General features: G+C 34.4%; 1 protein-coding gene across 1 annotated transcript; it reads left to right on the forward strand.

Annotated features, from left to right (window-relative positions):
- Nucleotides 1-1,410: 1,410 nt before the first annotated feature.
- On the forward strand, nucleotides 1,411-7,447 carry LOC131641632 (COP9 signalosome complex subunit 1-like). The gene is made up of 6 exons (XM_058911932.1): nucleotides 1,411-1,973; nucleotides 5,114-5,434; nucleotides 5,605-5,721; nucleotides 5,826-5,911; nucleotides 6,542-6,776; nucleotides 6,988-7,447. Exons 1-6 carry the CDS (start codon nucleotides 1,578-1,580, stop codon nucleotides 7,162-7,164), a joined length of 1,332 nt encoding a protein of 443 aa, XP_058767915.1. The 5' UTR covers nucleotides 1,411-1,577; the 3' UTR covers nucleotides 7,165-7,447.
- Nucleotides 7,448-14,113: the final 6,666 nt, after the last annotated feature.

A 14,113-nucleotide genomic window follows, 5' to 3' on the forward strand; every position in this document is an offset into this window, starting at 1 on the left:
CGGAACGAATAAAAACTACGCCCTCGCGGCGCGGTCATATGTTCGCGGCGCGTACTGAACACAACAAAACTTCCTGGCCTTCTGCCAAGCAGTTCGCGGCGCCAACTCCTGGACGCGGCGCGAACTGGCGAATTCCAGCGCTCCGAATAGCAGAAAACAGCCTGCGATTTCGTCCCTCTTTCACCGAATCACTACCAAACAAATCTCATTCCAACCAGATTTCGCATACAGTGAAATAACACATATTATAACACATTTATAATACATTCAACCATCCAATTATCACCAATACATGATCAATATAATCATTATGCATCAATCCTCCCAAAACCTAACATTTCTACAACCTAAGCACAACCCAATTGATGCGAATAACACGATCAATTCTATCATACTATCTATAATCCCATAATAGAAGATAAACGGAAGAGTCCCCCCTTACCTGAAGGTTGATTCTTCGTTCTTCCTCGGTCGCACTTCTCCGTTCCTCTTCTCTTTTCACGTTCAGCCTTCTTTTCCCAATGCTGTAACCTTCTCTATTCTACCACTCCTTCTATTTTATTAAGAATAAAATAAAATTATTTTAATTAGTAATAGGGCCTACCAATGCACCCCTTCCCTTACTAACCACAACTCAAGCCCAATTGCTTAATTCCTCATAATTCAATTAATTTAATTAAATTAAATTATGAAAAATAAATGGAGTGTTACAAGTGACCCATTTGAAATAAAATGATGTCCCAAAATGAATGATCCATTTCAATTTCCAATACAATTTTTCTAATTCTACTCTCTAATTAATAAAAAGATCACAATTCCTAATACGTGATAAGAGTATAATAGTAAAAACAATATTCTCTCTCTTACTTTTTTACACTTTTCTTAATCTGTGTGAAAATGGTGTGCTGGACCACTCATTATGGGACATAGGGAGTAACATAGAAAGATGAAGTGTTTTAGTGGAAACAAAACTTTTGAGACATGTGGTAATTAGAATGTGACACGTGTGGCACAAAGAAAGTTGTGAGTGTTTTAATTTGAACATTTGTTGATTACTAATTAGTCCTTGTTATAGTGTAACCTTCTCAAGGTGAAAGAGCTATTTTGACAGAGTATGCAATTTATTTGTTATTACTAGATTATATTATAAGCTAAAAGAAGAGAAAAAAAGTATGCACTAACATTTTTACAGCGTCAACAATCACGAACGTGTATCCTGTTGAGTCATACTTTTAATTTTAAAATATTGATAAAACATGGCGGAATGTTAATTTTATTAGATCAAGTATAAAACAAATTTGAAGTGACACAACACTACCTTTAAATCTCCTTAAAAAATGGTTTTACCCAACAAACACCAAAAATAAATTAAGACCTCTTATCATGTCATGTTTATTTTGACGTAGGTCCTTATACCGACAGTAGTGTTCACGGAAGTACTATACTACAAAGGACAAGCATTAAGCAATTGGATCTCCGAATATAGTGATTCTCACATCCGAGCCCACATAGTAACTCAGTGAGTCACACCACACCCAAACAAACTCTCCAACCCAAACCCTAATCTCAATCCCTCAATGGACGGAGACGACGAGACCTCCGGAACAATGATCGACGAAATCTACGCGAACGGCGGCGAAGAAAGCGACCAGCGTAGCCGGAGAGCAATCATGAGCGGCGATCAACTCGACGTCGAAGCGTACGCGGCTCTGTACTCAGGGAGAACGAAGATCATGCGGTTGTTGTTCATCGCTAGCAAAAGCAAGAACCCTACGGTGCAGCTTGACACGCTTCGGATGGCGTATGATGAGATTAAGAAGGGGGAGAATACACAGTTGTTTAGGGAAGTTGTGCAGAAGATTAATGGGAGGTTGGGTCCGAACTATGAGATGGATTTGAGTTGGTGTGAAGGGGTTGATCGGAAGGCCGAGCAGAAGAAAGAGAGGCTCGAGAATGAGCTTAATGCTTATAGGGTATTTTTCTCTTTTCACGCTTTTAGCTTTTTATTATTATTTAAGCTATGTTATGTTGGACCAGATGCTTTCAGTTTTTGTATTGTTATTGGTTGGAATTTGTGTATCATTTGTGTTCTGTTGATGCTTCTAGTTTTGAATGATTGTATTACATTCAGAAACCTTGTGGGCTTGTTGTAGGTTTTGCTTTTCGTTTGGATAGAGCATCAGTACATTACGGTTTCCTTGCTTTTTTATTGATACTAGAGTAGTCAATAGCAGCCAATAGCGCTATCCCGCTATAGCAGAGCAGAGCGGAGGCTGACTGCAATGGGAAGAGCCTAGCGGTGAAGAACACTATAGCGGCCACTATAGGTTAAATAGAGGGATAGCGGAGCAGAGCAGTTCCCGCCCTAGAGCTGTTTCTGGCTTGCCATCCTTCCCCCTCTAAAAAACTTAAATGACCCCTTAAATATACAATGCTTTAATGGTAATTTTGGATTTTTCAATCAAATTTGAGTTGGGATTCAATCTTAACCTTCCTTTTTAGTTGTTTATGCACCTTAAGAGTCATGTGTGCTTTGATTTATAAATATTTAATGAGTTGAGTTATTGTTTAATTTTACATTAAATATATGTTTATAATTATTATACGTAATTTGTCTAAAAAATGATCAAATAGAGCGGTCATCCCACTATACGCCAGTGTAAGCAGTATCGCGAGTTGAATCGCAAAATCGTGAGTTAACGTCTCAATGGCTTGCCGACGTGCTGAACCGGCAGTAAGCTCGGTAGTTGAAATTTGGTAAACTCACCCGAGTTCTAAATGTGACTCGTTTCACTTTTGCGGAGCGGCGCTTCAGTTAATTTTTTTTTTATAAAAAAACCCTAATTTTCTTAAACGAGTTTTTCTTTTTCAAGGAAAATTTGTTGTATCATGGAATGGAATAACTCAACCGTTACCAAATTATTGCAACATAAATTCTCTTTTTCCCATTATTTCTTCCTCGTTAACATTCGAGCTGTTTCTTCCTCATTAACAAATTATTTAAACCATGGTTGTTAAGATTTAGATTAAGATCGGAAGATGATCTTACGAGTTTCACTGACCTGTATGCTGCGGCGCGCAGCCAAGATCGTCGGAGAAAGCGGCGCAGTTGGAGCGCAGTGTAAGAGCGTAACATCGTGGAAGCGGAGATCTATTGCGACCCACTTAGACTTGCTTCGACGCACTTCAATCTGCTTTGACCCGGTTCGACCTGACTCAGTCCAGCTTGAAAGTGACCTGTTTTTGCTTAAATTTTGGCCGTTTTCAGCTTTTAATATCAGTATCGGTTCCGTTCTCCTAGGCTGATTTATCGGGGGACCTTTAGGGTTTTCAATATGGAAAATATCAACTCATTTAATGATAGAATTATACCATTTATTCTATTCAGTTCCTTCTATAAATGTTACGATTTCTTCTCATCTCTCATCAATCTTACAATTTCTTCTCATCTTTATTCTATGCCATTTTACGGTTTCTACCCCTCTTTTTTTCAATGTCTTCAATTTCAGTTCGTGCATCCTCGTCTGCACCACCAAAAGTTCAAAAAAATGCTTCTGGAAGCAGAACTGATATTGCTTGGAAGCATGTTTATGTGTTGGATGTTTTATTGATTTTGGATGTTTTATGTTAGATTTTGGAATTTTAGATGAAGTTTATGTTTATGTTAAATCTTGGAAGTTTATGTTTATGTTAATGTTATTTTTTTTAGTTATTTGTATAATTTTGTTGATTTGGTGGGATCTTACGATCCGATTTAAGATCTTACGATTCACGCTTTTTTCATACCCCAACGATCTTGAGTAAAATCCCGATTTTGACAACCATGATTTAAACAAAATTACTTCCTCTTTTCTCTTTCACATTCAAGCTTCTTCTTTCTCTTCCACATTCAAGCTTTCTCTTTCGTTGAATTCCCTTTCAGTCAACAAGACATCGCCGTTGACGATGCGACTCGCTGCAGTAGTAGTGCTTAATTACATGTAAAAATATATTTTTCCACCAGTAGTAGAATCTTATGATCCGTGCTACGGTCCTCGAGTTACGATTTTTGAATCCTTTGCCGATTTTGCGTAAACTCTCGAGTTTTTAAACATTGCTATTCACTATTCCTTTTTCGGGTCGTCCGCTTTGCACCATTATCAGGGTAGGACTACTCTTAGTGGCAGTTAGTGGGTTATGAATGTTGCAGAGAGATATTTTGATGGTGTTGTATTGATGAAAAGGTTTGTTCAGATAGTTGTGTGTACCATGTTCTGTGAATTTGTGAGGGTAGATGGTTGGGATTAGTAATTGTGTGCCCTCGGGCTGGAAATTCTGCTTAATCTTATAATTGGTTTCTGTTCTAGTACTTGGAGGAAACATATCAATCATTCAAGATTATATTGTATCGTCAAGTTATTTCTATTTGATATTGTTGTGAATTCTGAAGTAGTTTATGAGTGGAGCTTTACCTTATATAGGTGTTTGACATATGAAAGTGTTACTTTCCTTGATTGGCATTATAAAGTAGCTAGATAGATTCCACCCAAACCCAAAAATAAGGATTAAAATATCGAGATACATAAATAGGTTTACTACTGGGACTGCCTCATTCTCTATGAAGCATGGACTCAGACACGGACACTGACACGTCAACACTGATAATGTAAAAAATATAGGACACCAACACCGCTACATATATGTATTCGAGTTTCATTTATCCATCTATTATTTGAAGAGTTAAAATTTTTTAATCAAAATTGATTTCTTTAATTCAACGTTGATTACATTGCTTCAATACATGTTTAACTACCTTTTAAGATGTATGTGAGATTTGTTTAAGAAATGAATAAGGTGTGTTGAAGCAAAGAAAAAACAATTTCTTATGAAACACTTGACTGAATTGTCTGACACATGTTGTATGAGTCTCATTCGAGCGTCGGACACCGATGTGTGTCGAACACTGCGACACGTCTTCTCCTAGAGCTGTCCGTGCTTCATAGCTTATTTTATATGATATTTTAATATGACTCTATGACTAGCTTTCTCCTTTTTCTTTTCCAACTACCTTAATTAAACTACAGTTACTGTTTATACTCGCCGTCTAGTTCAGGATTTTGTTTATTTTTTTCAGACAAACTTGATTAAAGAAAGCATACGAATGGGATACAACGATTTTGGAGATTTTTACTATTCTCATGGTCAACTAGGAGATGCTTTTAAAAGTTATGTCCGTACCCGGGATTATTGCACTACATCAAAGCATATAGTTCATATGTGTTTGAGTACGATTCTCGTCAGCATTGAGATGGGGCAATTTTCTCATGTCTCAAGCTATGTCAGCAAGGCAGAGCAGGGAACAGATGCTCTTGACCCGATAATAATTTCCAAGCTACGATGTGCCGCAGGATTGGCGAATCTAGAGGCCAAAAAGTATAAGCTTGCTGCTCGAAAGGTTTTCTCCTTTTCTCTCTTTTTGACTCTAATTAATACTAGATCACTCAAGGACTACTGCATGATCTATGTAACTCTGATCTGGAGTTTCAGGATATTCATTTTAATCATTTGATGCATGACAGCCTATTCCGTTTTCTTTGGCAATCATATTTCCATGCTTTAATGCAGTTTCTAGAAACAGGCCCAGAACTGAGTAGTCACTATAATGACGTAATTGCATCTCAAGATGTTGCAACATATGGGGGACTTTGTGCACTTGCGACATTTGATAGGGCGGAGTTAAAGGCAAGTTCTACATTATATTTTCTTGATAATCCTTCTTATAAATAACTATTCAGAGACATTGGTGGTGACACTGTTTTAATGATTTTATTCCTTATATTTTGCAGAGTAAAGTTATAGATAATTCCAACTTCCGGAATTTCTTAGAGTTAGTACCTGAAGTAAGGGAACTGATTAATGACTTTTACTCGAGGTAAGTGGGTGCAAGTGCTCTCTGTTTTCTCTGCTATTTTCTGATGTTTTTTATCAGTAAAAGTATAATTGGGGTAATTGTATGCTGTACAGTACATGTAATTAATAATTATGGTAATTAGGATAACTATAGGTACGTGGTATATTTATTATACACTTCTATCACATAGTTTAGACATACAGTTTTATCTCATATCTCTCTTTTCTTGTCTTAATTCACATGGTCTATGTGACATTGTTCACTATAGATCACTTTTTTTTCACGCTTAACTGAATTAAAGGAAAATTTACGAGTCTTGATTAGGCTGAGTTGCACTGTGCATTTCATCATGTGTGGTACTATACTAAGCTGCTTGGCTGAAAATTGACCGAAGTTTAAAAGAATTGATTGGAATATTTACATAAGAGAATATAGCTGTGAATTCATTAGATATTGATAGTTAGACCTGTCCTTTCAATTTGTCAGAAAATTAAAACATTTTAAAAACGGATTTTGATTTTGATTATATAAATAATGGGTAATGGCGGACTTGTTACATCTTTTATCTTGCACAAATTGTTTGTATCCCACACTTTTTTGATATCTCTGTCTGTGTAAGTAACTAATGATTGCTTTTCTTTGTCTTTGCAGCCATTATGCTTCCTGTCTGGAATACCTCGGGAACCTCAAAGCAAATCTGTCACTTGATATACATTTGCATGACCATGTCGAGACACTTTATGATCTAATTCGTCACAAAGCCCTTATCCAGTATACACACCCATTTGTGTCTGTTGATTTGAATATGATGGCTAATGCATTCAAGACAACTGTTGTTGGACTTGAGAAAGAACTCGAAGCATTGATTACTGATAATCAGATACAGGTCTGGTTTGAGTTACTATGCCTTGTTTCATGTTTGTGGTTCATAGCTCAACCAGCCTGAATTTTAGAAAATTATACAAATATTAGTATTGCATTGCATATACATGTCCAAATGAATTTGGCATATGATTTAAAAAGTTTCAATGTTTAAAGAAAAATCTGTCTTGGTCTTGAACAGCTCATGATTTATGGAACCTTTTGGATCTGTGCAGGCTAGAATTGATTCACACAACAAAATATTGTATGCACGTCACGCAGATCAAAGGAATGCCACCTTTCAAAGGGTTCTAGAAACTGGAAGAGAATTTGATCGCGATGTTCGCTCCATGTTGCTGAGATCAAATCTAATTAAGCATGACTACAATGCTAGGGCATCAAGGAAACTTTGATCATGAATTGAAGACAATGGGACCGAGGTTGCTGTTTTACATATTCACAGAAAATAGTCAACTACAATAGAGCAAGTTTGAACGATGATTTCCCTTCCTTGCGGTGGGTTGAATCAAGGCTGCAGCAAATAGTAATTGTACAACATTTAACTATATATTATGGTTGTTTTTTGTATATACTCTTTCATAGTTCAAATTAATCTGTCACTAAATCTCCATTTCTTATATGATGATGAAGATAGGTACCAGAAAAATGAAATAAAGACGGCATAATTTATATTGATATGGTGAATAGTTCAGGCCTGTAAGAGTGATATCAGGTCATGGGTTCTGAAATCAAGAAGGCAGAGAACTAGTAGAAAATCAATGGTCTGTTAGATAGGAGCATGTGATCCTCTTCCAAATTGAATTGAAATCCAGTTTACCTATACAATCTTTTCATGTTTGTTTGTATTGGTTTAGAAAAAAATATGCATTGGAGTGACCTTTCCAATTCTCTGTTGAAATTAATCTCAACAAAATCAGAGGTTATTAGCAGTGTTTTAAAAACCGGTTGGACCGGGAACCGGACAGGTAACCGGCCTAGTCCAATAACTGGATTGGGAATGTCATCAAATCGGTGTGAACCGGTCAAAATTGGTTTAAACCGCTAAAACCGACGGTTTCTCAGAACCGGCGGTTTAAATGCATTTTTTTATTATTATTATTTTTAATTTTAAAAAATTAAAGCGACATCGTTTTAATTATTTTTAATGAAAAATTAAAATAAAAAATAAAATAAATAAAATAAAAATAAAATAAAAAATTTGTAGATGCAGTTGATTTTGTTACCGGCGATTGATATTGAAGAAGAAGATCCCAATATTGAAGAAGAAGATCCCAATATTTAAACAGTTTTTCCTTTCTTAAATTAAATTTAGTAAATAATGTGTGATAGTTATGTTTAAAATTTGAATTTAAATTATGAACGTGAGAATTTATTTTTAATATGATATTTTTATAAAATTTAAGTGCTAGTTATATTTGTATAGATTGAATCATCCGGTTCGACAAGTTTTATACATGTATAATTTTGTTATAACGACCGGTCTATTCAACCGAGTTATTCGGTTTAATCTGATTTAGACATGCGGTTCGACCAGTGACTAAATACCCTCACCGGTTTAATCCGATTCAGACCGGTTCGGTTTTTAAAACACTAGTTATTAGTCAGTTGGACGATCGACTAAGTTATTGTCAATTGACTGTTGAGGTTGACATTAAATAACTAATTGCTGAGTTGATATTCTAAACGAAACTAAGGTATCTTTCAGGTTTAGAGCCTGGTTAATGTCTATTACCAAGATTTTCAGTAAATGGATAAAATTAAAAAAAAAATAGTGACTAAGGCAATGTTTTAAAAATCGGATGCCTTATCGGTCGAATTATTGGGTCAATGGTCGTATTGTATGATTAAAATCAGATTCTTCGGTCTCTAAAAAAATCACGACATCTTCAAATTTTAAAAAATTTTAAATATCATAATTTTTCATGTTTATTCTTTAAATTCAAATTCTAAACATAGTTATTAGACACAATACAATAGTACAAAATATAAATTTAAATAAATTTTATACAAAATTGATTTTAAAAAATTTTATTTTGGAAAATAAGTTTTTAATAAAATGTATTTATATTTTAATTTTATTGTTAAAAAAATATTAATATGGCGTCATTTTGTCTTAAAAAAAAGACAAATATTTAACCTGCCAAATTTTTAAAACGTCAATTCAAAGATTTTTATCGGTTTGACTGATTCTTACAAGTTCAATAATTTATTTGATTCAACAATCAGATCAAATCGGTGATCTCTTTAATTCCGAGTTCAACTGATTTTGTTTGATTTTTGAAACACTCGATAAAGTTGTCAATGTCATTAGTAAAATCCATACAACTTTCATGTCTACCAAATCCGTTAATGGCATGTAGCTAGAACTGCACATATCCTGTCTATATTAAGAATCAATTAAATGCAACACAGGTATCAAATTAGTTGATCTGCTTAGAGGTTACCAACCAGAATGGATTGCATGTAGTTAGAACTACATGTATTCATGCAGTTGTTACACCTATGTTTGTTGAATTAGGCTATGTTTGGGAGTTTGGAGAGGAAGGGAGGGGAGGGCTTTGGAAAATAAGAAGAATTGGGTGAAAAGGATAAAAAGATTTTGGGTAGGAGGATTTTGGAGGGTTTCACTACAAAAAAACTCATCTCCAGCGACATATTTAGCGACGTGGAGAACACGTGGCTAATAAATGCTTGTTGCGACGTGAATACAACGTCGCCACCTATATTTTAATATTAATTTACTTTACAGTATTAAAGTGGTTGGGAGTCAGACATGGGGTTGTGTGAAAAACAGTTGCGACGTGGGTTGCACGTCGCTACATTAATTACATAAATTAATTCATCACACCCCATAACGTTCAAATGGGGGAATATTCAAAATTTTGAAAAATTTGGTGGTGACGTTATTGTCACGTCGCTACATTTATAATTCAAAATGGGGGGAAACATGATTTGACAGAGTGGCAGCGTAAGTGACCGTTGATTAATTAAATATTACCGTTTGCTTGTTGTGACGTGTTTAGCACGTGGCAAATAGCGAGGTTTTATTCACGTCGCAACATTGTGTATTAATGCAACCAATTCACTTCACTTCACCACACCTTCGTTTCAATTCCATTTTCGTTTCAGCAACATTCTCCCCCAAAACCAAAACCAGAACAGAAATTTACTCTCCCAAAATCCAATTGCATCAATCCAAATATTTTTTTGATATCAAAGGTAATTAAGAGGTTGCATCAGTATTATCTTATAATTTTATTCTTGATTCTGTTATTAATTTTTGATTTTTTTTTTTGGTATAGATTTAGTAGATTTGAAGAAGGAGGAGAGTAGATTGAAGAAGGAGGAGTAGATTGAAGAAGAGGTAAGTAAATAAAATAGATTTTTAATGTGATTTATAATGATTTTTGGTATAGATTTATAATGTGATTTTTTTTAGTAGATTTATTAAGATAATATGTATGTGTTTGTATAGATTTTTTAGTAAATTTATTAAGATATGTATGTGTTTGTATAGATTTATAATGTGTTTTTATATATTGTAAAACTATTAGAAAAAAATTGATATATTAAAATTGTTATATCTTAAAAAATAAAATAGAATATAGTGAATAAAATAAAAACGAAAATTAAATATATTTTTTATTAATATTTTTAAAACTATTAGAAAAAAATTGATATATTAAAACTATTATTAAAATTATTATATATTATTATTATTATTATTATTAGAACGAATTTTTTGTTTAATATTTTATAATATATAAAATAGATTATTATAAATATTAATATAATTTTAAAAAGATATATATTATAAAGTTCTCACTTTAAAAAATAGATTATTATAACTTAAACAAATTTTATATATTCAAAACTAATATAATAGTTATATATCATTTTTAATTTTTAATTTTTTAATAGATTTATTAAGATAATATGTATGTGTTTGTATAGATTTTTGATAGATTTTTGTTTTTTTGTATAGATTATAGTATATTTAAAAAAAAATAGAATATGTATTATATTTATATATTTTAAAAAGAATTTTTATATATGTTATGTATATCAAATATTTAATAAAAACATTTTTTATTTTTATTTTTTATTTTGTTCATATATAATAGATTTAAAACTGAATTTGTATATACGTTATAAAAACATAATATGTATGTGTTTGTATATTTCCAAATATAATAGTAATATTTCTTATTTCTTATTTCTTATTTTTTATTTTTATTATTATGTGTGTAACAAAAACATAATATGTTTATTTTTATTAAATAATATTTCCAATATATGTAGTTTAAAATGTGTAGTTAAAAAAAATAATTACTGTATGGTTAAAGATGTTCAATATAACGTGTGTAGTTAAAAATATTAGTAGTATTGTTATTAAATAATATTTTTAAGAATAGTAAATATTAACTAGTATACGTTTAAGAATAATATTATCGGTATTATCGATAATACTAACTCAAAATGACAATGATTGTATAAATGTGCAGTATGGAATATTATCGGTATTATCGTAGTTGGATGTACGATAGAACATTTCCAGGAAGAATGAGACTTAAACCCAATTTTATAGTAGGAGTTGAAGGGTTATCAGTTGGGCGTTTGCTCAGGAATTATGTCGAAGCGAAGGAGGAGTTAGGTGTCCCTGTCTTAAATGTGAATGTACAACAATAATTAGTGACCCACAGGAAATAACAGCTCATTTGCATAGAAGGGGTTTCATTGCAAATTATTGGGTTTGGACGTTTAACGGTGAAGAACTGCCTAGTAACGTACCAGAGACTAGCAACTCTCATGCTTCAAGTAGTCGGCCGCCTGTGGAATATGAGGAAAACTTTAATCTGATTGGTGACATGGTTGAGGATGCTTTTGGTGTGAACGTGACCTATGATGAGCCTGAAGATTTTGGTGGGGAAGAGTTGCCGAATGAGGAAGCGCAGAAATTTTATCAGTTGTTGAATGAGATGAATACGCCGTTGTTTGATGGATCGTCTGAGTCAAAGTTATCAATTTGTGTGAGATTGTTGGCCGCCAAGGAAAATTGGAATGTTCCTGATCAGTGTTTGGAACTCTTCGTAAAGATGATGTTGGACTCAACTGCAATGAAAGACAACTTGCCTACAACATTTTATGAAGCAAAGAAGTTGGTGTCGAAGTTGGGTTTAAGAGTAAGAAAGATTGATTGTTGCATTAATGGTTGTATGTTGTTCTACGACAATGAGTTTGGTACTCAAGATGGGTTGTTGGAGGAATGTAAGTTTTGTAAGAGTCCAAGATATAAAGTTCCCAGTAGAGCCGTTAACACTAATCAAGACCGTGTAGCAGTAAAGTCCATGTTTTATCTTCCGATAATACCAAGGTTAAAAAGAATGTTTGCTTCAATGCACAGTGCAAGTCAAATGACATGGCATCACACAAATAACACAAGTCCAGGCACTATGCGACATCCATCTGATGGCGAGGCATGGAAGCATTTTGATCGAATGCATCCTGATTTTGCCGCAGAACCTAGAAATGTCAGGCTTGGTTTATGCTCTGATGGATTTACTCCATATGTCCAAGGGTCGGGAACCGCATATTCTTGTTGGCCAGTTATTGTAACCCCTTACAACCTCCCTCCTGAGATGTGCATGACAAAACCATACATGTTTTTGACGTGCGTCATTCCAGGACCTTCGAGTCCAAAAGCAGGAATTGATGTGTATTTACAACCTTTAATTGATGATTTGAAGAGATTGTGGATTGGAGAATGGACTTATGATATATCACGTAAAGAAAACTTTATAATGCGAGCTTCATTGATGTGGACCATCAACGACTTTCCAGCATATGGCATGTTGTCTGGTTGGGGTACGCATGGCAAAATGGGTTGTCCGCATTGCATGGGAAACAACAAAGGGTTCACGTTGGATAAAGGTGGGAAAAGCTCGTGGTTTGACTCTCACCGAAGATTCCTACCACGAAATCACTCCTATAGAAGAAACATGACAAACTTTAAAAAAGATGTACGAGTGAAAGATTCGCCTCCGCCTCGATTGTCACCATGGGCTATATGGGAACAAGTTAGTGAGCTACCAAAATTTACAGATACTGGCAAAGAATGCCGAATTGAAGGATACGGAGTCACGCACAATTGGACAAAAAGAAGTATATTTTGGGACCTCCCGTATTGGAAGGATAACTTGTTGCGCCATAATCTAGATGTTATGCATATTGAGAAGAATTTTTTTGATAATGTATTTAACACAGTGATGGATGTGAAAGGCAAAACAAAAGATAATGAAAAGGCCAGACAAGACATGGAAAAATGGTGTAACAGAAGAGAGTTGGAGTTGAAGCCTCTACCGAATGGAAAGTTATTAAAACCCAAGGCTTGTTTCACTTTGACTTCCCAAGAAGCTAAAGCTGTTTGTCGATGGCTAAAAGATTTGAGAATGCCCGATGGGTATTCATCAAATTTATCAAGGTGTGCTGACCCTAACACTGGGAAGTTGCATGGAATGAAAAGTCACGATTGTCACATTTTCATGGAACAATTGTTACCAATTGCATTTGGCTCGCTACCCAAACATGTTCTTGATCCACTGACTGAAATTAGTCAGTTTTTTAGAGATATTTGTGCGTCAACTTTAAAAGTGGAAGACATCATGAAGTTGGACCAAAACATTGCAATCATTCTTTGTAAGTTGGAACAAGTATTTCCGCCTGGTTTCTTCGACTCAATGGAACATTTACCTGTGCATCTTGCATATGAAGCCTTTCTTGGTGGACCAGTTCAATATAGGTGGATGTATCCGTTTGAAAGGTTCATGGGTGATTCAAGGCGATCAGTGAAGAATAAAGCAAGAGTTGAAGGTTCTATATGTGCACATTACCTGCATCGAGAAACATCACATTTTTGCAGTCATTATTTCAATCACTTGATGTTAACTCCTAGAACCATACGGAATCCGGTAAATGTCAACCAGAGGAGTCAATTCACCTTATCAGTATTCGGTCTTCCAGGTCGACCTTCTGGAAAGAAGAGTGTGCATTGGTTGACCCAGAAAGAAATGCAATCCGCACATGTCCATGTCTTGATCAACTGCGTCGAAGTTAAACAATACCTTGAGTAAGTTTACCCAATAGTTTTTTACCTTTGTTGACAATGTCTGTATACCAAACTTATTTAACTTATGGTGTATATTTTGTAGGGAATTTAACAATGCCTATTTTCATAGTACCGGTGTACAGTCAACATCCGGCGTCATTCATGCTCAATTTCCCTTATGGTTCAAGCAAAGATTGTCTACCGTGTTTCCACCAACTCCAGAAATACTCCATTTG

The sequence above is a fragment of the Vicia villosa genome, unplaced genomic scaffold, assembly GCF_029867415.1.
Source record: "Vicia villosa cultivar HV-30 ecotype Madison, WI unplaced genomic scaffold, Vvil1.0 ctg.003892F_1_1, whole genome shotgun sequence".
Classification (NCBI taxonomy): Eukaryota; Viridiplantae; Streptophyta; class Magnoliopsida; order Fabales; family Fabaceae; genus Vicia; species Vicia villosa.

Excerpts from the sequence above, each read along its gene's own strand:
- LOC131641632 (XM_058911932.1), top strand. The coding sequence starts at position 1,578 with ATGGACGGAGACGACGAGACCTCCGGAACAATGATCGACGAAATCTAC. Across the intron at positions 1,974-5,113 it reads ATGAGCTTAATGCTTATAGG|ACAAACTTGATTAAAGAAAG; the intron begins GTATTTTTCTCT and ends TATTTTTTTCAG. Across the intron at positions 5,435-5,604 it reads ATAAGCTTGCTGCTCGAAAG|TTTCTAGAAACAGGCCCAGA; the intron begins GTTTTCTCCTTT and ends GCTTTAATGCAG.